At 43.9% G+C, this 24,971-nt stretch overlaps 2 protein-coding genes across 2 annotated transcripts; one reads left to right on the forward strand and one right to left on the reverse strand.

The window, feature by feature from the left end:
* The first annotated feature begins 9,522 nt into the window (after positions 1-9,522).
* Positions 9,523-10,479, forward strand: LOC122774717 (radial spoke head protein 3 homolog B-like). The gene has a single exon (XM_044034195.1). It carries the CDS (start codon positions 9,523-9,525, stop codon positions 10,477-10,479), a length of 957 nt encoding a protein of 318 aa, XP_043890130.1.
* Positions 10,480-16,268: 5,789 nt separating this feature from the next.
* On the reverse strand, positions 16,269-24,893 carry LOC122774203 (zinc finger protein 2-like). The gene is made up of 3 exons (XM_044033280.1): positions 24,794-24,893; positions 24,143-24,606; positions 16,269-18,048 (listed from the first exon to the last, which is right to left on the reverse strand). Exons 2-3 carry the CDS (start codon positions 24,597-24,599, stop codon positions 16,664-16,666), a joined length of 1,842 nt encoding a protein of 613 aa, XP_043889215.1. The 5' UTR covers positions 24,600-24,606; positions 24,794-24,893; the 3' UTR covers positions 16,269-16,663.
* Positions 24,894-24,971: the final 78 nt, after the last annotated feature.

A 24,971-nucleotide genomic window follows, 5' to 3' on the forward strand; every position in this document is an offset into this window, starting at 1 on the left:
GTCGCGAATTCCCTTTTAGATTTAAAGCTGCATGTAGCCTATCGTCATATCTTTCCAGAGTAATTTATTTTCTCATTTCTCTCCCTCTCTCTGTGTGAATGTATCTGGTAGTCACGTGGACCAGGACCAGGAGGAGGAGGAGGAGGAGGAGGAGGAGGAGGAGGGAGAGAAAAGTCAATAAAAGTCTCTGGCGACAACTGTTTCCCCCATCGCTCTCTTGTCTCCTTCTAACATTATCTCTCTCCTGCTTTGCTTTCTATTTGTTTATTCAGTGAAGCTGCTTTGCTGCGTCGCATTTCCTCCTCCTTTGGCTGCGTTTCCTGTTTGGGACGCTCTCCGCTCATATCACGCAGGTCTAGCCAGCCTATACCTTCTCTCTCCTCTCCACAGAGGCCTATTGATTTTATTCTCCCACTAACAGCAAGCCCCACGCTTTGAAATTACAAAATCAGGAAGCTGTAGGATCCATCTCTTGTGTCCACAGCAGAAATGTTTTCGATACGAGCGTCTGAAAAGTTCTCAGAGGTTTACAAGTTGAAGATGAAGGCCAGTGAGCTTTTGGCCCGCAGACACAAAGCCACATTTTCAAATCAACCAAAAGAATTCAAACTAAATCAATTTGACTTTATTACTCTTTGCCAAACCTCCGAGACAGTGTGCAGCCGAGTAACAGGCAGCAGAGAAGAAGACTCGTACAACATGGAGGGATTTAAGGGGATTTGACTCAGGAATAGAACGGAAGAAAGAATCCACTCATCAGTGAAAGCAGTTTCCCCTCTGGTTCTAAACCACACAATACAACAATCCTCACAATCTGCCCTGATTAACAGAGCATCTATGTATATATATGTATATATATACATATACATATATATATATATATATATATACATATATACATAAACACACGCGTCATTGAATCAGTTAAGTATAAGTTTATAAAAAGTATTAAATTATGAGAAACAGTTACTTATAACCACAACATGTCTACAAAGCATCAGACTTCATTTCATCAAAGTATTTCAGTATTTCATTTAACATTATTATTATTACATTATTATTGTTTTTGTAGTTTATTATAGTAAGTCCGTGTATTGTGCACTAAACAGTACTTATTTAATCCAATGTTATTCTCATTTTTATTCTATTTTAAACTATATTATATTCTACAGAAGCATATTGCTGCCACATAAGTGTATGGTTCTTATAATATGTGTATTATTATAATAAATAAATACATTATTTATAAGACCAATATACAGTATAATGTTCTTTCACATTATAATAAGGATACTCTCTTGATTATAACTATGTTATATTATGCATATTATACTGTATATGCACTTTGTACATTTTCTGTGTTTGTACCTCGTTGCTATGACAATTACATTTTTATCTGCCTCTTTCGTTTTGGGGTTTGCGTGTATTTTCTGTCCTACATGTGTTTTCTGTCCTGCGTGTGTTTTCTGTCCTGCATGTGTTTTCTGTGTTTTCTGTCCTGTGTGTGTTTTCTGTCCTGGTGTGTTTTCTGTTCTGTGTGTGTGAGTTTTCTGTGTGTGTTTTCTGTCCTGCATGTGTTTTCTGTCCTGCGTGTGTTTTCTGTCCCTGTGTGTGTGTTTCTGTCTGTGTGTTTTGGCTGTGTGTGTTTTCTGTGCTGTGTGTTTCTGTCTTGTGTGTTTTTGTGTTTTCTGTCCTGCATGTGCGTGTGTTTTCTGTCCTGGGGTTTGTGTGTTTTCTGTGTGTGTTCTGTCCTGCATGTGTTTTCTGTCCTGTGTGTGTTTTCTGTGTTTTCTGTCTTGTGTGTGTTTTCTGTGTGTGTGTTTTTCTGTCCTGCATGTTTTTGGGGTTTGTGTGTTTCTGTCCTGCATTTGTTTTGGGGTTTGTGTGTTTTCTGTGTGTTTTCTGTCCTGTGTGTTTCTGTCCTGTGTGTGTTTCTGTGTTTTCTGTCCTGTGTTTTCTGTCCTGTGTGTGTTTTCTGTCCTGTGTGTGTTTTCTGTCCTGCATGTGTTTTCTGTCCCCTGTTTTCTGTGTTTTCTGTCTTGTGTGTGTTTTCTGTCCTCGTGTTTTTGGGGTTTGTGTGTTTTCTGTCCTGCATTTGTTTTGGGGTTTGTGTGTTTTCTGTGTGTTTTCTGTCCTGCATGTTTTCTGTCCTGTGTGTGTTTTCTGTGTGTTTTCTGTCCTGTGTGTGTTTTTGGGGTTGTGTGTTTTCTGTCCTGTGTGTGGTTTCTGTCCTGTATGTGTTTTCTGTCCTGCATGTGTTTTGGTTTTTTTTGTGTGTTTTTGTTTCCGCTTGTGTTCTTGAATCTGCAGCTTGTTTCTCCTCCTGCATGTGTTTTGGGGTTTGTGTGTTTTTCTGTCCTGTGTGTGTTTTGGGGTTTGTGTGTTTTCTGTCCTGCGTGTGTTTTGGGGTTTGTGTGTTTTCTGTCCTGGGTGTGTTTACTGTCCTGCGTGTGTTTTTGTTTCCGCTTGTGTTTTGGGTCGTTGCAGTGCGTTTGCCTCTGTTAGCCACAGTAAATTCCTGTGCACAAAGAATTCCAAACACAGTCAGCCACCAGGGGCCCCCCCAATAGCATTTGAAGAAAAAGTCGTCCAACTATCTTCAGTTTAGGATTTTGTTTAATTGAGGAAATGATGGTTTGTTAGTTTCTAAATAGTGTTTATCTTAAGTTGTTTGGTTTTATTTTGCAGCTGAATATTACTCATTTAGTGCATGTTTGCCCACTTCATTATACTACACTTAATGTAAAAGTGCAAACTAACACTAATACTGTGCCAACCACACGATCAAACAAGATCACAACTGTACCTGCTTATAGCTATTACCATCTCACAAACATGATAACATTTATACTGATCTGTTAAGATGTCACTGACATCTGAACCATGTGTCATTTCAATTGCTGCCAAATCCGTAATCTCAATAATCTGATGCACAGTGTCTGGTCCTGCATACATACACCCAGTTTTGTTCAAATCTGATGAGTTCTTTTGTTTACAGTTTGCCTGTGTTAAGAAATGTAATATTCATTGGTGACGTCATCATTGAGCAGATTCTTACTAAACTTACTTGGGTGATCACCTGTCAAAAAAAATCTGATCGATACGGGAAAAATTGTCCACAGGAAGTTGCCAAGAGGACAAACTTACAGATAAACCCAGAAAAAAAAAAAAATACCCCTTTAATATGCAAAGTACTCGTAGATAAATGTACCGTGAGAGTATATATTATATATAGTATATAATATTTTCAACTACAGAGCTGCAGAACCAAAGGTACCAGTGGCGTTAATGTACACACTACAGTACACACTCTGTCGTCTTTCAACTCGAAGGTCGTGGGTTCAATTCCTAACGCCGCTATATGACATGCCTGTGTCCTTGGGCAAGACACTCCACCTGGTGTTGCGTGTGAATGGTAATGTGTGATGTGTGATGTGTGTGTCACAATGTCATTTTCATGACTGCACATTGTGTATGTTTGCAACTTTATTCATGTAAAACATTGTGTGGACAATTATTGCTCATTTTTGTGTCAGTGGGTACATTTCTGCACCATAGGTACTGAATTCTCCTTAAACGGGTGCAGTGTGATAAGGTACAGGTAAAAGTGAGTGTAACGGCTGAGCAACAACCATTTGTGCCTATTTCTGAGTGTATGTGTGTATTCATATACGTTGAGCTTTGGGCTCGTGCTGCTATCGAGCTTCAGGGTTTGATCAAAATTGAAGTCTCTCTCTTGTGGTCTCGGTATCCTTAGGGGTTTTACAGTTCCACAGCAAACAGGACTGATGGCCGACCCGCCCGGCTATATGACTTGTTCACTCAGCCCCCTCCAATATCACTGTCTCTATTTCAGTCAGCACATCTGTTATTGTCTGATTCTTAAGAAAAAAGTGGCTGAGCAGAGGATAATGAAATCAAAGCCCAACACACACACACAGTCAACAAGCCCCTGGTAAGAAACACAGTGTCAATATTAATCTCCCTGACAGAAGGTCGAAATATGGCATCTGTCACACATCATCTTCCCTCTCTCCTGTCTTTCTGCACTGCTGGAAAAAGATGGAGGAAGAGGAGGTGCTTTTGGTTGGGAGTGAAGAGGGGGAAGTTGCTGGAAACTGAGGACATGGAGCGGAAAGTGCACAGGACTCTGGAATATGTGTTGTATTCTATTTGTCTCCTTACATTTGGAACTCAAAAGCAAATTCATATGAGATATCTCAAAGAATTGAATTTTGAATTGAAAACAATTGATGGGGAAGCCAATAAATACATATTCCATTGTGTGCATTGATTTCCGCTGCAGCTTTGGTACTAATAAGAATAATGGGGATGAGGTGTAAGAGATCAAGATACAACGTTTATCATTGATTTATTCATTATTAATCAACTGCTAAATGAATTACCAGCTATTCTGAGAATGGATTATTATTGAGTGGGGGCTTCAGCTCCTCTGTGACAGTAAACTGAATAGTTTAAGTTAGAATAGTTTTTTTTTATTTTATGGACGAAACTGCTATTTGATTCAAATAATTTATTTATTTTCCATTTCCTGTTCTCTGTATGTTCATTAGCTTAGACACGGATGTTCACTCACACTGAGAACATGAACGACAAACACTCACTGAACCAAAGTCCAGAGAAAAGGAACCATTTTACAAACATGAGCTGGTGATCCACTGCTGCCTCCATCACTGAGTCCAGATGTTTTGTGACTTCAGTCTTTGAAATCTGGAGCAGGAGCAGAGAAGGGTGAGGGCAGCGTCTCAGTGAGGAGAAAGTGCTCCAGACAATAGATGGAGAATGTAGAGGCGTGACCAGTTCCACTTTAAACTTGGAAAAAAGAAGTTTGGACTCTTCAAGGTCAAAGTGTGAAGGGCAACAAGTGAGAGTGAGACTCGCTGACAGACAGACAGACAGACAGCAAACCTAATGTTGCTGTGAGGCAGCCATCACCACGACACCACAGCTCTTAGTGATGAGATACAAAATGTCCTCCTCGAGTTCATCACTTTTCCTCCCCATGCACATCTGCTATCCTTTATCTATCCTTCAATCTTCCCGGACTCTCTCTCTCTCTCTGTCTCTCTCTCTGTCTCTGTCTCTCTCTCCTTCCTCTTTGGCCTGTTATCTTTTTCTCCCACTCCTTTCACCTCGAACACTTTCCTTTCTTTCATCCTCTTTCCATCTGCTTCCTATTCCTCCCACCGCCCTTCTTCCTCTTCTTCCTCCTCCGTCGCTTTCTCTCTCTCTCTCTTCGTCTTTTGGACATTTCTCTTAGTCCTCTGTGTTTCCCTCCCCTCTTTCCCCCTGTGATGAATGAGTCTGTCTGCTGGGTGCAGTTCATATTTACTGAGCAGGGGAGCGCACACTGTCAGTCTCTCTCGCCCTCCACATCTCTATCCCGCCGCTAAAGAGACAGAGGGAGCAAGAGGTTACAGCGAGAGGAGAGGAGGAGAGGAGAGGAGGAGAGGAGGAGAGGAGAGGAGAGGAGAGGAGAGGGAGGGAGGCCGCGGTCACACAGATCTACTCCAGTTTTCACCACCATGGTTTCTCAGTGCCAGCATGAGATGGTGGAGGGAGAGAGAAGTCTTCCATACCTCTTGGCAAACCTGTCAACGTGGTGATACTAATAGGGAATAAACGATGTGTTTCCATCCTTTTATGTGCAACTCGGCAACCCACTCTCACCACTCAATGCAACGCAATTTAACGGCATTTTCTCCCTTCTTCCTTTTGTGTGAGCCATGCTTTTAGGCACATTTGGACTTGAGAGGGAGAGAAGTAAAAGCCGCTACCAGCCGCAGCTTACCAAAGGCCCACAAAATACCCGGTTTCATCTCCACCCACACACACCAGAGCATTGTGGGGAGTCAAGCGGTGTGTTTTGACCCATGCGTTGACCCCTTCATGAATGAGGAGAGTGGATGTGGGCCCACCGGAGCCCAAAGGGACGGGCCGAGAGCCGCCGCAGAGCCACCGTGTCTTCCCACACACTGACCTCGGAGGCCAGCCGACACCAAAACCACTGCAGCGTGACGACACGAGTGACACCCAGCGCCAACGCACACAATGTGTTCCTCCGCCAAATTGACAAAAATATAGACAGTAAATACAAGGAAAATTGGATGGCTCAAAGTACATTACAAAGCGAAAATCCTCTCAACTGGACTTTTATAACATTCCATATGAGGTAATTTAATTCTCAGACAGGCAACATAAAAACACTGGAAAGTGTCTGTCAAAGGCAGCAGATTGAAAATGTGTTTTGTGGCTGTGGGAAGTGAATGTAAGACGTTATGTTTTGATTTGAGGATGATTTGCAGTATCTCTATGTGTCTGTATCTATATGTGTCCTGATACAAGACGATGAAATCATTCATATCATCTTGCCATATGGTAGAATCTAAGGAAGGGGAGAAAATGGGAGAGGAAAAGAGCAGAATGCTGAAAGCAGGGGGAAGCAAAGCATCGCGCTATCATCATCTGATTATTAGGGAAAATTGGACGCGGGAAAGGCAAAAAATTGGATATGGGAAAGATTTTCAGAGAAGCCTGAATGCATCAAATGTGAAAACAATGACCGGATGGAAACAAATGTGGGCCCCTGAGGACAAATCACTGCCGTAAAATATCCTTTAGAGCTCCTAAAAACCTTCCTCGGCAGACAAATGACAGGGTCAGAGGTCGTACACGGGGAGCACCATCAGCTCCGACAGCACTGTTTATGATGGAGCAGCTTTACAATGGCACATAATACAATCTTTGCTACATGCAGTGCTGACCACAGGCTGCTTATTCCAAAATCACATATATACAGTAGTTCTAACAAATGACTCAAACTTCACACACGTCTCCTGAGCTCTCGTCTGTTCCCTGAAGCCTCCTTTCCACAGCTATCCATTTCCCCCTGGTGCCTCAAGTGAGGAACTACTGTTATTTCACCTCAGACTGAATTCACCAGCGCTGACGGAGCGGATCACCGTCCTCCTCCTGTCCCATCAGAAGACTAAAGAAACTGATGACTGACATTTATCCATGAATGACTTCTAGAGCACAGCAGTTTTTATATATATATATGTATAGACTTCTGTTTTCTGTCATTCATTTTAGTTGTTCTTCAATAAATGATTTGTTAGTCACGGACGGAGATTTATTAAGAGCAAAGCACTTTTGTTTTTAAAGGAACTAAAACGTTACAAAAAGTCTATAAAGACGAGTTTTGTTGAACCTGTTCTAAGAAATTGAGGTGTTTTTCTTTACATCATTTCATTTTATGATCAGATTATTTGTCTATATTGTCTTATATTATATATATATATAGATACATATATGTATGTATGTATATATATACGTATATATGTATATATAGATTTATATATCTATATATACATATATATGTATATATATGTATATATAGATATATATATCTATATATATACATATAGATATATATATAGATATAGATATAGATATTTTCAAAACATTTTAAATAAATAAAAAAAAAGGGTCCGACTCCCACCCAGTGATTATTTGTTCGGATGTTTCTTTGCTGTGTGTTTGTGTGCAGCTCCTGCAGCATTACAAACCCCCCACCACCACCCCACACTCCTCCTCCTCACCAGCCTCTTCATCCCTGGATCATATTTGTCCATCAGCCTACCACGCCGATGGAACGCTCCAAAAAAAAAAAAGAAAGAGGCCTCTGTGCAATCTATCTCAATTTTCCAAATCTATTAACTTTCTTTGTGTGGCCTCCCTCTCCTCCGAGCAGATCTTTAAAAAGCGTGGTTTGTTCAACAATTATGATAACTGCAACAGGGGGAATTAGAGGATCCACCCCATTCATCTCTCTCCGCCCCTCCTCCGCCCAGACATGACGCGGCTAAATGAAAAATGGACACGCTTTAAGAAGTATTGATTCCAGCTTTAAACAAAGGTACAGTCAATATTATTTACTCCTAAATATATCTTTGTTATCTGTGTGCTGGAGTCGCAGTCGCCGCTCCGTCCTCGTAATTGCGGACATAAAAATAATAGACCAATTCCCACGGAATTGACTGAGACAGGTTTGGTTGTGGCCCTTGTCCTAGTGACGCATATCCTGGGTGTGAATTAAAGTGTGAGCAAGGTCTTCCGCTGATGACTGCTCCAGATGAGAGGAAGAAAAATACTTAGCTTTAAAGTGGAAGTTTATCCTTAAAGAAAATCTGCTTTTCTCCTCATAGAGCTTTGTCATATACTTCAGTTTTGCCTTTTTTCAAAAGAGATTTCTGGGGCTTGTTGTGTTACACAGAAACACAGCAAAGGACCACAAGTGGAATCAAACCCCGGTTCCTTTGCCTTACCTTGCCAACTGAGCCATCAGGCACCCCAGTTTGACCTTAAGTTGTTTTTATTTGTGTCTTAAATGTAAGAATTGTACTCATAGCCAAGCCAAGCTCAAGTGCTGGGGTACCCCTAAACAATGTACCCAATCCCCATTAATCACTGTAAATTGACCCCAGCCACAGGGGGGCGGCACAGCCAGTGTAATCCTAGTGCTGGTTCTAAGCCTGGATAAATAGTAAGGTAGTGTCAGGAAGGGCAGGAATGTCATTTCCACCCAAATATGTTGATCATCTGCCGTGGCGACGCCCATGAAAGGGAGAAAAGCAATTAACTCACACTGGTTGCTAGCAGAGTTAGCTGCAGTGGTGGGTCAGAAATGCCAAACATTACCAAAGTTAAAAAGCCTCAAATTAGAATGAAAAACAAAGGCCTTTCTTCTTTTGCTTTGTGACCTGTCCTGTTACTGTTCAACTGTCCTCATGTCTTCCTTCACAACAGTATAATCACAATCTTCTCCTCTGCACGGGACCAAACCATCTCAACCTTGACTCTCTCACTTTATCTTCAAACTGCTCAACTTGAGCTGTCCCTTGAATATGCTCATTTCTAAGCCTGTCCATCGTGGTCACCGACACCTCCAGCTCCGCCTCCTGTCTTTTAGAAGTCATACATCACAGCACCGTCATGTGGACCTTTGACAGTTCAAAATGAAATCAATCAATATCAATATACATCAAGTGTTACTCATTGGCGTCTGTCAATGCTGGTTACTACCATTCTTATACAGTCAATATTATTTACTGGTTTACACCTGAAATCTTTGATGAATTATTTAATAATCTATGTTGACATCGGGCAACAGAGAAGACAAAGGCAGTAAGGCAACATTTCAGATGCCATATTCACACGTTCAAAACTTAAAAGGCATTAAAGGAGTGACATCATCATTACAATCTGAATGCCGATCATCTTAAAACACTATTACGCATTCCAACTTCACGGATTCCAAATGCCATAAAAACACCAAAGAACGGCCTGCTGGAGCTTTGAAGTGCCCTGTGGAGGGCAGTGTTACACCTCAGTGGACACTACAGCCTGCCGGGAGTTATTTGAAGAAGAAAACATTCGACCTCAGACAGAGAAAGCGTTCTCTGGCAGCTTCATGTGTGCTGGTTCCTGACAGTTTCCGTCATGGCTTTTAATCCAGGCTCCAAAAGATTTTCAAGCGGTATTTATGCCGTCTCCAGTCGCCCCGAACATTTGGAGATGCTCTTCAGACATCGTGAATACGACCTCCATAATCATGGAGACAACATGTCTGATGGTGGTGTTGCCAGAGAAGATACTTCGGCTCAGCGCGCCGCACGGACTGTATTACGGCTGACTGTTGCTGAAGTGCAAAGACAGCAGCTCAGCAGAGCCATTGCTCGAAAACACGAGAAAGAGCAGACCAAGTTCCTGAAGATTCCTGTAGCTCTGATGAGCCGACCGCATGTCGAAGTCCAAACAGATCTTTATCTTCAAGAAACGGCGGTTGTTGTAGATACAAGAGATATGCACAGCCAGACTGATGTTCACATGGAGAAGCCACCATCGCCACCATACATACCTGCCAAAATTGGCAAAGATTTCGAGGGTCAAGCGGAGTTGTTTGACTTTGACGTGGAGGTGCAGCCAGTGGCGGAGATCCTGGTGCACAAGACGATAGAGCAAACTTTAATGGAGGTGATGGAGGAGGAGGAGCTGGCCTGTCTGAGGGAGCAGCAGAGGGTCTCTGAAGAACTCAGAGCAAGAGAGTTCGCAGAAGTGATGCGGCTTCAGGAGCAGGAGAGACACCACACAGTGGAAAAAGAGCGCAGAATTACAGAGCAGAGGGAGGTCCTGGAGAAGGAACGAGAGACTGCAGAGAAAGTTGCTGCGCGGGCGTACACCCAGCAGTACCTGGCTGATCTTCTGCCTGCAGTCGTCACTTCACTCAGATGCGATGGCTACTTTTATGACCCTGTGGAGAGAGACATTGAGCTTGAGTTCTTGCCATGGCTAAAGACTCAGCTTCTGGACAATATGGACAAGAGAACCATGACAAGACAGATTCTCGACACTATTATTCTCAATATCGCTCAGATGAGACAGGACAGGTTCAAGTAAACTCTCTGCAGTGTGCACACGATGATTTAAAAAGCATCTTCTTCCAGGTTCTCCCTGTTGGGGTCACCACAGCACTTGTGTCCTCTTCTTTTACATCAACTGTCCTCATGTCCTCCTTCACAACATCCATGAACCTTTTCTAAGCTTTTTCCAATAAACAGATGAATTAAAGTGTGAATCACCTTTCTAGTGCCTGCTGAGATTGATGTTGGACAGGGACTGGTATGCTACACTACAGCTGGGCCTTCACCTCAGCCGTCATTGCTGAGAAAATAAATCATTGCGAAAACAGTACGATGAATTAAAAGCGTTCAACAACTGCAATCCTTTAACTAACGATGACAAGGATGTAAACAAATAGACCATGACATCAATAACATTCTCCACATTAACTTCATAAAACTGGAGACCATTTAGGATACACAAATGAAATAAACATAGCCAAAATCTGGAAATATCAAATGAGGTCACCCCGTGACACGAGGCTCATTTCATCACCATGGACAGCGCTATGAAATCACAGCGCACAACAAACCATACACACATTAAGAAATAAATTCATGAGCATCCTCAAACTACAATACAATTTCAAGTGCACAAGCTGGTAATACAAAGACTATTTTTTAAGGTACAAGGAAGTGTCGGCCCTCACCTTCGCCACATGGCACAATCCACCGGCGGCCAGGGAGGGGACCCACAAGGGGAGCCTTCCGCACATTCTCAGTTTTTTGTATGTGTATGTGTTATTTTTCCTTTTCCCTAATAGGAGTGTCAGAGCCACTCAATACACTATAATGCAGTGCACATTGTAATGAAAGTACCCAGCACTTTTCAAACCACACTTAAGCGATGGTTATTGTCTGCGGCATTTTATAAACAAAGTGCCAATGATCAATCATGAGCTGCATGAGTCAAAATGCAGCTTCTGGTACGCTGTGCGCACGTCTCCAACTAATAAGAATTTTCGGTCTTGAAATGCCTTTCCACTTTCCTTCTTTCATTTCTTTTATTCTTCCATTTTTATTATTTGGTTTTTCTGTGAAAGGCTGCCTTGAAAACGGCGATGCTATCAAGCTAGCCACAACATCGCTCTCGTCTCCTGCTGCCATTTTACTGTCCTCTACCTCTGGGGGGCGTGGTCTGCAGTTAGACCCGCGCTGTTCAGACTTCACGAAGACCGAGGATCTTTTGTTTTTGGCCCGCCCACTTAAAATCAAACTGTGATTGGGCAATTTGCCCATCACTCTCCAAACCAAAACTTCCCCAGGGTTTGAGAAGTTCTAACCAATTAATGAGCCAGCTAACCGGTCCTAATAGAGATGGACGATTCTGATTGGATAATATGTTTCGGGACAGTAACCTTTCATTGCTGATGGGAAATTGACAGTAAACTTAACATTAGAACATATATGAGAGAAAATTTATTAAATGTATCTTGTTTAATTAAATGTAGGGAAGCGCATTGTATTCATTTCTGAGTAATGAATTTTTTGGTTTGTTTTTTTAAATATTTTTTTTCCTGTTTTTCTGAGTATTTTTTTTCTATTTGTCGGAGTAATGTTTTTTCTGAATTATCAAGAACTCTTGCGGGAACCTCCAACCGCAAGTGACTCTCATATTTTCAGCAGTCTCCTGATTGTCTCTTGAGTCACCACGTAGCCAGAGGCCTGAATGCATTTCAATTGCATCATCTTGTATCTGAATGGGCTTTCCTTCTGAACAACAGTCCTCAGGTTCTGCGTAGTCGACAGACTAATGGTAATACCATCTATGTGACTTAATCTCCCAGTGTCTTAAACCCAGATCAAAGTAAAACTTGATTAAACTGAACAAATCGAACTCTCAATAAAGGAACAAATGGGTTTATTGTTTTAAATGAGCTCTAAACTCAGAAAAAACATGTTTTTAGTTAATCAGAAAAAAATACTCCAACTATGAAAAAAATTACACAGAAAAACAGAAATAAATAAATAATTACTGTTTTTTTTTCAAGTGTATGCAATGTGCTTCTGTATAAGTGAGATAGAATTTGAGAAGGTTCCCCTCTGGTTACTATAGTACTAGTTTTAAATTTGAAATTAAAAAAAATTGAAATGAACTGTTCCAAATGATTACGCACAACAGAGTTTCAAAACATTTTATAGGTTGTAAAGAACTGAAAACGGTCATGTGTGGAATTTGCAGCATTAGGTCATATTTACTGAAATCAAAAGCTATTTCAATCAAAAACATCTGGACGGGTCGTTACATTTTAACATAGGACCTCTTATTTGATAGCAGCCTCACAATTCTTGCATCCATTGAACTTGTGAGTTTTTGGAGAGTTTCTGCTTGACATTCTTTGCAGGACGTCAGAATAGCCTCCCAGAGCTGCTGTTTGGATGTGAAGTGCCTCCCACCCTCACAGATCACAGATTGCTTGAGGATCCTCCAGAGGCCTGCAGTTATGCATAAACCTTCTATTGGACCACCTCTAACCAATGCTCATCATCATCATCATCGTCCTCCGCTTATCCAGGGCCGGGTCGCGGGGGCAGCAGTTTCAGCAAGGGAACTTCCTTTTCCTGAGCCGCATTGACCAGCTCCGACTGAGGGATCCCGAGGCGTTCCCAGGCCAGAGTGGAGATGTAATCTCTCCACCTGGTCCTAGGTCTACCCCGAGGCCTCCTCCCAGCTCAACGTGCCTGATACACCTCCCTTGGGAGGCGCCCAGGAGGCATCCTCACCAGATGCCCGAACCACCTCAACTGGCTCCTTTCAACGTGAAGGAGCAGCGGTTCTACTCCGAGCTCCCCCCGGATGACCGAGCTTCTCACCCTATCTCTAAGGGAGAAGCCAGCCAGCCTCCTGAGGAATCCCATTTTGGCTGCTTGTACCCGCGATCTTGTTCTTTCGGTCATGACCCAACCTTCATGACCATAGGTGAGGATAGGAACGAAGATTGACCGGTAGATCGAGAGCTTTGCCTTCCAGCTCAGCTCCCTTTTTCGTCACAACCGTGCAGTAAAGCGAATGCAACACCGCACCAGCCACTCCGATTCTTCGGCCCATCTCCCGCTCCCTCGTCCCCTCACTCGTGAACAAGACCCCGAGATACTTGAACTCCTTCACCTGGGGCAAGGAGTCACTCCCTACCCGGAGAAATGGCTGTGGTGGACCATTCTCAGTTCTTTACAACCGATAAAATGTTCTGCGTAATAATTTGCAACAGTGCATTTCAAGTTTTATTTTTGAAAAAAATAGTCGTCAGTCATTCAATAACATTCAAAATATACTCTAATGGTTGATGACTTGAAAATGATGCTGACTGTTTCAGGAAACTCCCAGGAACTGGATAAATCATGGGTCTCCAACCTTTTTCCTTCTGAGAGCTACTTTGACAAAATGAAAATGGCCGAGAGCTTTTTTAACATTTATTCTCATTTCAACCAAAACAAACTGAAAAAGCTTGTTTTGCCTGAACATTTACAAAATATTGATGTCCACAACTCACATTTTATAATAAACATAACAAAAATAGTATCTAATTCAGCTCTGTGTGCATTGTTCTGTCAAAACAGAACAATGCATCCACAAACACACTTTTCATTTTGTTATTATCTGCCCACATGTGACTGTGTCACTTCACAAGAGTATCCATATGTACGGCTGAATGTATACTAGGTATTTCCATCTGACAGTGTGAACACACATTCTCATCAAGCCAATTGGCAAATAATAGTTTAGTTTTAGATGGGGCGAGACACCTCTGACTTTGATTGGATGAAAATGTAAGTGTTGGAGACCCCGCCCTAGGGTGTGTCCCTTAACCAAGTGGGTGTGGTTATATAATAATTTAAGAGTTGAATTTTAAATAGAATTTCAAAAACTTTTTTTTCTAATTTTTAAACTTTATAATTGACATTTAAATGACAACAAATGACTTTAAACTTTTAAATATTAAGAAATGACATTCAAACCATTGTCTTTTCATTTAATACAATGCTGATTAAGTCGTTCAGCTCCACAGTATAACAGTATTTAGATCTCGTCAACATTACTGCGCTGCACACAGGAAGTGATTTGTTTTATGACAGACGTAGGCACTAGCAACACTGAGTTAGTAAGAGAGACTGTTGCCTCCGTCTGTCTTGATTTGTTTCATGAAAGCACAAAGAATAATAATCTTAAAACAGGTTTTTAGTGATAATAGGTTAGACTTTAAAAGGCTGCGTCAGACTTACTTATGTTGACTTACCTGTTAAAGTCAAATTTCAAAACAGAAATGTTAAGCCTGAACACACATGCTGCTTGCTAAACCTGCTAACTGCTAGCTTGGTTGGCGCTAGCAAAGACATCGCCTGTGAACAGTAGTAAACACAAAGATAATAAATGTAAAGGTGGTTCATAACCTGCCACTGTTGTTGTTGACGATTCTTCTCTCCATCAGTTTGGAAACATAATCCATGTTAATGTGTTTCTTAACTCTGTTTCCTATGGTGGGGCTAATTGCTAGCCCTTGTTCCTGATTACAGATAACTTCAATTATGCTCAAATATAATGCCATGTTTTTAAGCTTATTCAAACAAGAGAATAAACTGCACTTTAAATATGACATTACACACATTACATGTGATTATGCTGAAAAAAAACACCGTATGTCTTCAAAGACATCATAAGTGTAAAACACAGCATAAAACAATTTAGAGAATTTGATCCAACAAATGTCTGTTTTTGGTTTATAGGTTTTTAGATACTGAGGACAAATGCTCTTTCTGTCAGACTGAAACAACTTATTCAATCGGTATAATTTTGTATTAATATCTGGAAGAATTTGGAGAAGTGTATTTTAGACCAGTTTATACCAAGTACCACCTAAGAAAATATTAAGTAATTATCGCCAAAGTTAAAATACTGTGGCATAAATAGGCCGAGCAAAGAAAAGGAGGCAGATTTATTACCAATAAGATCATTTGCTCTCTTCTTCTTCCCATATACTTCATATAGTTATATACTACCATGGTTTTAGAGGACACACCTACAAAACGTGTGTTAAAGGGGAAAGACATCATTTCAGGTTTTGTCTTTCACAATAACACATCTAACATGCGCTCCATTACAACTACTGTGCATACAAGTCCATATGGTAGAAAGCACTGGTTACAACCTACACTGACAAAAACGAGTCAAAAAGACAGTTGAACAATAAACAATAAATAATATGACGCACATATGTAAGTGTTTTAAAAACGTGTGGATGAAACTCCTCCTGCAGCTTTAAACACATGCACAAACACTTCAAATATCACTCGAATCAAACTGTGGCTCCTCAAAGTGGCTCAGCAGACAGCAGCATCACAACAGAGTGTTCATCAGGTCATTTATTCATGTTTCACAGCTAATACAGCATTGAACAGTGGTCATTGCATCTTACTATGTTCATGCTCTGCATGTCCTCATTGTCCTCAGGACACCACTGTAATAGTGTCTTCAGTCCATAGTGTTTATTTAAGTTCCATGCAATGACAGAAGTCATGACTTGTTTAGTGTTACAACAGTCCTTTAAGTGAAGGGTTACACAAACCTCATGTAAATAAGTATCCAAAACAAGTTGCACATTATACTGACATGAGAGTAGCCTCTGTGTCAGAGGTCTCAAACTCGTGGTCCTCGGGCCACATGTGGCCCTCCTATCCAATTAACATGGAATGTGGCTCTCCAATCAATTAAAAAGCAGAACGATGGAGGATTAAATGTCTTGTATCTGGGAGATTGGGGCAGAAAACCACCAAAGATCTCGGGGGGGGGCATATACACAAACATCCTAATCAGGTACTGGCAACAAGCCTAAGGCAGTGATAGTGTTATTTTAGACGTTCATCGTGGCAGAGCTGATGTCTGAGTTTTTGCAACAGTGAGGATAAAGCAGGAGTAGGCAATGGATGGTTGTTTGAGGGAGTGTCATAAAAATATGTCCTCCAAAAGTGCAAAAAGCAACCAGACATGGAATATGGAACATAATTCTGTGCTCATAATAACAGTTGCTTTTTAAGAATTTCCATTTGTCACTTGACTGGCCCCTGCCTGACCAGACTGGACACTCATTGGACCCCAGATCCTTTGAGTTTGAGACCCCTGCTCCAAGTAGTTTGCATAATTACATTAAATACGTTTATTTACAATCTCTTAACAACGAAAAGCTAATTTAGCGACATTTAGCCACGTGTCCAGAAAGATGGTGAGAGCGGGCAAACCTGCGGAGGCAGTTGGGGCAGGAGTACGGCTTCTCCCCCGTGTGAGTTAACATGTGAGTTTTCAAATGGCCTGACAAACGGAAGCTTTTGCCACATTCCTGACACGTGTAGGGTCGTAGGTTAGTGTGAGTCCTCCTGTGCTTGCCCAGGTCACCAGAGGAAGTGTAGCGTCGGTGGCAATCTGGACATTCGAAGGGCTTCTCCCCGGAGTGAATCCGTTTGTGCTTGATCAGATCCCCGGACTGAGTGAAGCTCTTGTCGCACTCGGTGCATTTGTAGGGTCGCTCGCCGGTGTGGGTGCGCTGGTGGTTTCGCAAATGTGCGAGTCGGATAAATCTGCTTCCACAGACCGTGCAGTGGTAGGGCCTCTCTCCGGTGTGAGTCCGCAGGTGTATTTTCAAAGCCCCGATATCTCCGATCTTCAGACCGCAGTCCCCGCACTGGTGAGCTTTGACGCTGTTGTGGACTTTGGTGTGGACCCTCAGGTTTCTCTGAGTGTTGAACTTCTTCCCGCACACGTTGCAGTGGAAGGGTCTCTCGTCGGAATGCGTCCTCAGGTGGAGATCCAGACTCGACTTGAATCCAAACTCCTTCCCACACTCGGTGCACGAGTATTCCTTCTTGCCGAAGTGTGTGGTCAAGTGGCACTTGAGGTGGTGCGATCTTAAGAAGGCTTTCTCGCACACCTCACATTTGAATGGCTTCTCCCCACTGTGTATTCTCATGTGCTGCCGCCAGCCGCTGCGCTCCACAAACCTCTTGCCGCAGTCTTTGCAGATGAACGGCCTGTCGCCTGTGTGGGTGCGCATGTGGATCTCCAGGCTTTGAGGGGTGCGCACCTTCTTGCCACACTCTAGACACTGCACACCAGTGTCCAGACAGATGGGCTTATCTTCTGGTTCCGTGTTTACTGGCTCGTGACACAAATGAGGCCCTTGACCCCAGGTAGCTTTGAAACTCTTCCCACAGTCAGCGCAGCTCAGGTGTCCTCCTCTGGTGACCACAGACATGCTGTGCCAACGCTGACAGTGGTTCTTCAGGTTCTTCAGGTACTGGAAGCTGCGTGCACAGCATGGACAGGTGTGCAGCCTGCGAGGAGGCTCAGAGGGATGAGCTTCACCTACATGAGCCTTCAGTTTGACTTTAGAGTTAAAGGAGCTGCTGCAGATAGTGCACTTGTGTTTGGGGATGAGGCTCAGTGTGCGGCTTGAAAGGCAATTTTTCAAGTTGTCCAGATACTGTTTCTGATGGACCCATTTCACATGCTTCTCCAAGAACTCCAGGTCAGTGAAGGAGACAGTACAGTGAGGACATGGAAAGAACTCAGATGATGATTCTAAGCAGAAGGAGAAACACAGAGAGAGAGAGAGAGAGAGAGAGCGGAGATTAAAGAACTGAAGCATGTTTGGTAATAAGGCTGCAACTAACAAGGATCTTCTTGATTACTCGATTAGTTCCATAAAATGTCACAAACAGTTAAAAAGATACGATATCTTGATACGATAACATTCTGAAATCAAACTGAGAACTCAGAGAGAATCCGATTATCCCATGAATTTAGTAATCAATGAATCCATTCATTTGCAGCACTATATGATAATACCCTTCCCTGTTAAAGGTGAACCTGTTATGATTAAACACAATTATTTTGATAATGAACACACTGGATTTATTGTTTTTTTTGGTTTGTGGACAAAACAAGTCTTTTGAGAACAACAAATATGTGATTCATATGTGAGTTATTTCCACATATGAATGAGGCCTGAATCTGATCTGATGATATCTGAGTCCATGTGGCTTTTTTCCTGCTTACACTGGCATGGGTCATATCTGATGTGTATCACATGGGAGGAACAGCTCACAATTGTGTCACTGGTGTAAATGCAGTTCAACAGCCTATTCCAACTGGAAACTGAAGTTTGTGTCACGTTGTAAACCGGTCACTCCCTTTGATCCCAACAATAGTTAGACACAAAAACTACTGCACATACATTTGGAAGGTTTCTGTCACTATGGTTTTTCTTCAGTCATAGATTAACGCTTCACTGGTGAAGTGTCACTGGTGGACATGTCACTGATGGACATGTCACTGGTGGACATGTCACTGATGGACATGTCACTGGTGGACATGTCACTGGTGAAGCGTCACCGGTGGACATGTCATTGGTGGACATGTCACTGGTGAAGTGTCACTGGTGAAGTGTCACAGGTGGACGTGTCACTGGTGGACGTGTCACTGGTGGACGTGTCACTGGTAGACGGTCACTGGTGAAGTGTCACAGGTGACATGTCACCGGTAGACGGTCACTGGTAGACGGTCACCGGTGAAGTGTCACTGGTGAAGTGTCACTGATGAAGTGTCACGGGTGAAGTGTCACGGGCGGTTACCAGAAGTATCACGGTGACATGTCACCGGTGAAGTGTCACTGGTAGACGCGGTCACTGGTGAAGTGTCACGGTGGACATAAACAGACTGCGGACATGTCACCGGTGGACATGTCACTGGTGAAGTGTCACTGGTAGACGGTCACTGGTGAAGGCGTAAGTCACGTGGTGGACATGTCACGGGTGGACATAAACACGGTGACATGTCACTGGTGGACATGTCACTGGTGGACGCAGTTGAATGGTAGATGCATGTCACTGGTAGACGCAGGTCACTGGTGAAGTGTTCACGGGTGGACATGTCACTGGTGAAGTGTCACTGGTAGACGCAGGTTACCCAGACGGTCACCGGTAGACGGTCACTGGTGAAGTGTCACGGGTGGACATGTCACCGGTGAATCCGTCACCGTAGACGGTCACTGGTGAAGTGTCACGGGTGGACATGTCACTGGTGGACATGTCACTGGTGAAGTGTCACTGGTAGACGGTCACCGGTGGCGACACGGTGGACATGCGTCACTGGGTGAAGTGTCACTGGTAGACGCGGTCACTGGTGAAGTAACACGGTGGACATGTCACTGGTGGACATAAAATAGTGGGTGGACATGTCACTGGTGGATATAAAATAGGTGGTGACATGCTACCGGTGGACATGTCACTGCGGCGTCACTGGTAGACGGTTACCGGTGAAGTGACACGGGTGACATGTCACTGGTGGACATGTCACCGGTGAAGTGTCACCGGTAGACGCGCAAGGTCACCGGTGAAGTGATTGACGGGTGGACATGTCACCGGTGGACATGTCACTGGTGAAGGGCGTCACTGGTGAAAGTGTCACTGGTGGACATGTCACTGGTGGACATGTGGACATGTCACTGGTGGACATGTCACTGGTGGACATGTCACTGGTGGACATGTCACTGGTGAAGTGTCACTGGTAGACGTGTCACTGGTAGACGTGTCACTGGTGAAGTGTCACTGGTGAAGTGTCACGGGTGAAGTGTCACTGGTAGATGTGTCACTGGTAGACGGTCACTGGTGAAGTGTCAGGGTGGACATGTCACCGGTGAAGTGTCACTGGTAGACGCGGTCACCGGTGAAGCGTCACTGGTGAAGTGTCACCGGTGAAGTATCACGGCAGAGACGGTTACCGGTAGACGCGGTCACTGGTGAAGTGTCAGTGACATGTCACCGGTGGGACATGCTAAACACTGGTGGACATGTCACTGGTGGATATGTCACCGGGTGAAGTAGTCACCGGTAGACGGTCACCGGTAGACGGTCACCGGTGAAGTGTCACAGGTGGATATGTCACCGGTAGACGGTCACCGGCAGACGGTACTGGTAGATGTGTCACCGGTAGACGCGGTCACCGGTGAAGCGTCAGGGTGGACATGTCACTGGTGAAGTGTCACTGGCAGATCACCGCGAAGTGTCACCGGTGAAGTGTCACCGGTAGACGGTCACTGGTGGTGACGCAGGTCACCGGTAGATGTGTCACTGGTGAAGTGTCAGGGTGGGATGTCACTGGCGGACATGTCACCGGTGAAGTGTCAGGGTGGATACGTTACCGGTGAAGTGTCACTGTAGAGGTCACCGGTGAAGCGTCAGGTGGACATGTCACCGGTGAAGTGTCACCGGTAGACGCGTCACTGCGAGTGTCACTGCGGACATGTCAGTGGGTGGACATGTCACCGCAGACGGTCACCGCAGACGCGGAAGTCAACAGGACGGTCGATTGGCAGACGGTCACCGGTAGATGTGTCACTGGTGAAGTGTCAGGGGCGTGACACTGGCAGGACATGTCACCGGTGGATACGTTACCGGTGAAGTGTCAGTGGACATGTCACCGGTGAAGTGTCACTGGCAGACGTGTCACCGGTATGTCACCGGACATGTCACTGGTGAAGTGTCAGGTGGACATGTCACTGGTGAAGTGTCACTGGTAGATGTGTCACTGGTGAAGTGTCACTGGTGGACATGTCACTGGTGAAGTGTCACTGGTGGACATGTCACTGGTGGACATGTCAGTGGTGGACATGTCACTGGTAGACGTGTCACCGGTGGACGTGTCACTGGTAGACGTGTCACTGGTAGACGTGTCACTGGTGGACATGTCACTGGTGGACTCAGCAGTGGTACAAAGCAGGTCAAAGTGTCCAGCTGTAGTTGACGCTCTGGATTGACTTGTTGTTTGGATACAAAGGCTTCAGACGAGGAGAGAGATCAGACCAGTCTTACACTTTCAAAATGGAGAGCTCTATGAGGCACAACATGGCTCCAAATGAACTTAAGACTCTCTTAAACTTCAGCTCTCCGTCCTGGATTTCTAAGTGATTTGATGAACAGTAGAGCTGCAACGATTAACGATTAATAATCGATTACTAAATTAATCGACTATTTTGATAATGTGTTTTTAATTCATTTCATTGTGAATATATTCTGAATTCTTTGCTCCATTTAACACGTAATCACTAACAAGGAGATAGATCTTTTTGGTTTTTTTAACAAAACAAGACGTTTGAGAAGATCATCATTTCAGGGTTTGAGAGACTGATTGTCATTTTTCAAAATGTTCTGGAGCAAACAACTAATTGATTAATCAACTGACAGATGCATTCTTAACTGTGACAAAACGTGACACTTGTGTATTACATATGGAACCTTTAAGTCATTAAAATCTAGCTTTTGTGCCCCTGCTGGCAGCCATGTTTTCATTCAGTGAGAGGTTCCTGGTTCTGGAAGTCACATGTTACACAGTCAGCACTAACTCTCACAAGTTGTGATTGTGATTGTGAATGCATGCCCTCATCGCAGCTCTTTTATCTTTGTTTGGATGCCACGGTTTGAATTCGACTGAAAAAGGCACCAGTACAACACAGAGCAACACAGTGCAACACAGTGCAACACAGTGCAACACAGAGCAACACAGAGCAACACAGTGCAACACAGTGCAACACAGAGCAACACAGTACAACACAGTACAACACAACACAGTGCAACACAGAGCAGAGCAAGACAGTACAACACAGTGCAACACAGAGCAACACAGTGCAACACAGAGCAACACAGTACACAGAGCAACACAGTAAACACAGAGCAACACAGTGACACAGTGCAACACAGAGCAACACAGAGCAACACAGCAACACAACACAGACAACACAGTACAACACAGAGTACAGAGTACAGAGCACAGTACAGACAGAGCAACACAGAGCAGTACAACACAGAGCAACACAGTACAAGCACAGAGCAACACAGAGCAACACAGCAACACAGAGCAACACAGTACAACAACACAGAGCAACACAGCAACACAGAGCAACACAGAGCAACACAGTACAACACAGAGCAACACAGTACAACACAGTGCAACACAGAGCAACACAGTGCAACACAGAGCAACACGACACAGAGCAACACAGCAACACAGTACAACACAGCAACACAGAGCAACACAGCGACACAGAGCAACACAGTGCAACACAGTGCAACACAGAGCAAACACAGTGCAACACAGTACAAACACAGAGCAACACAGTACAACACAGAGCAACACAGTACAACACAGTGCAACACAATGCAACACAGTGCAACACAGAGCAACACACAGCAACACAGTACACAGAGCAACACAGTACAACACAGAGCAACACAGTACAACACATTGCAACACAGTACAACACAGAGCAACACAGTACAACACAGAGCAACACAGAGCAACACAGTACAGTACAACACAGAGCAACACAGTGCAACACCAGAGCAACACAGAGCAACACAGTACAACAAAGAGCAACACAGAGCAACACAGTACAACACAGTACAACACAGAGCAACACAGTACAACACAGAGCAACACAGTACAACACAGAGCAACACAGTACAACACAGAGCAACACAGAGCAACACAGTACAACACAGTACAACACAGCAACACAGTACAACACAGTACAACACAGAGCAAACACAGAGCAAGACAGTACACAGAGCAAGACAGTACACAGTACAACACAGTACAACACAGAGCAACAACACAGAGCAACACAGTACAACACAGTACAACACAGTACAACACAGAGCAACACGCAACACAGTGCAACACACACAGTACAACACAGTGCAACACAGTGCAACACAGAGCAAACACAGAGCAAGACAGTACAACAGAGCAAGACAGTACTACAGTACAACACAGTACAACACAGAGCAACACAGAGCAACACAGAGCAACACAGTGCAACACAGCACAACACAGAGCAACACAGAGCAACACAGAGCAAGACAGCAACACAGTACTACACAGTACAACACAGTACAACACAGAGCAACACAGAGCAACACAACACAGTAACACAGAGCAACACAGTGCAACACAGTGCAACACAGTGCAACACAGAGCAACACAGAGCAACACAGTGCAAACACAGACACATAGCCACAGTACACAGAGCAACACAGAGCACACAGTACAACACAGTACAACACAGAGCAACACAGAGCAACACAGAGCAACACAGTACACAGAGCAACACAGTGACACAGAGCAACACAGCACAACACAGCACAGTGCAACACAGAACAGTGCAAACACAGTGCAACACAGAGCAACACAGTACAACACAGAGCAAGACAGTACAACACAGTACAACACAGTACAACACAGTGCAACACAGAGCAACACAGTATGGTACAGAGCAGCTCAGAGCACAGAGCAACACAGTGCAACACAGTGCAACACAGTATGACACAGAGCAACACAGCAACACAGTACAGAGCAACACAGAGCAACACAGTGCAACACAGTGCAACACAGTACAACACAGTGCAACACAGTGCAACACAGTGCAACACACAACACAGAGCAACACAGTACAACACAGTACAACACAGAGCAACACAGTGCAACACAGTACAACACAGTACAACACAGAGCAACACAGTACAACACAGTACAACACAGTACAACACAGTACAACACAGTACAACACAGAGCAACACAGTGTAGAGTTCATGTTTGATATTGATGCAGTGACTCCTACCTGCACAGTCCTCCTCTCCCTCCTCATAATCCTCCTGGATGGTGTCAGGCTCCTCTGCTGCCTCCACCTCACTGTTCCTCTCCTCTTTGATCCATGACTCCGACTCCTCCTCCTCCTCCTCCTTGATGCCACTTCCACTGTCATATTCATCCAGTGGCTGAAGGTCAGAGTCTCTCTCTTGCTTTACACGTGCGTCTGAGCAGCATGTCAGTGGGTCAGGCTTGCTGTCCACACAGCTCAGTGCTGGCTCTTCACAAATGTCCTGTGACAGTGGCTCCTCCTTCACGTGGATGTTGAGACCGTGTCCTTCCTCCTCCTCCTCCTCCTCCTCACTGTCCATCCCGAGTTCATTCTCAGTCTTAACTATGTTAGCATCGTGTTGACTCTGCTCCTTCTTCACTGCTTTGTTACTGGTAGATTTCATCTTCGTCTTGTCACCATTAAGACTGGGCCTCATTAGTTCACTGTGGAAAACGACGAGTGAGTTGAGTTTATATGCGAGTTATATCTGAATAGTATCTAGTGTTAGCATCACAGCTAAGCTACATCACCGGGCACACGTTGACCTAGCAGCGGTGTTGTCATTGCTCCTGAGGTTTCCTGTAAGTGTCAGTGACATTCAGCGTGTGTCTGCTTTTAAAAAATACTTACGCTTTTCTTTAAGTGACACGATAAACATACAAACTATCGTGTCCGGTCCATTGATGTGCAGTGATTGATAAACAACCCACTCACACAAACGCAGGAAGAGTAACACACTTCCGGATTTATGACCAATCACACCACAGCCCGCAATGGGATTTAAAGGGATAGTAGCACGCGTCATCCA

The sequence above is a fragment of the Solea senegalensis genome, linkage group LG9 (genome assembly GCF_019176455.1).
Source record: "Solea senegalensis isolate Sse05_10M linkage group LG9, IFAPA_SoseM_1, whole genome shotgun sequence".
In the NCBI taxonomy this organism is placed as follows: domain Eukaryota; kingdom Metazoa; phylum Chordata; class Actinopteri; order Pleuronectiformes; family Soleidae; genus Solea; species Solea senegalensis.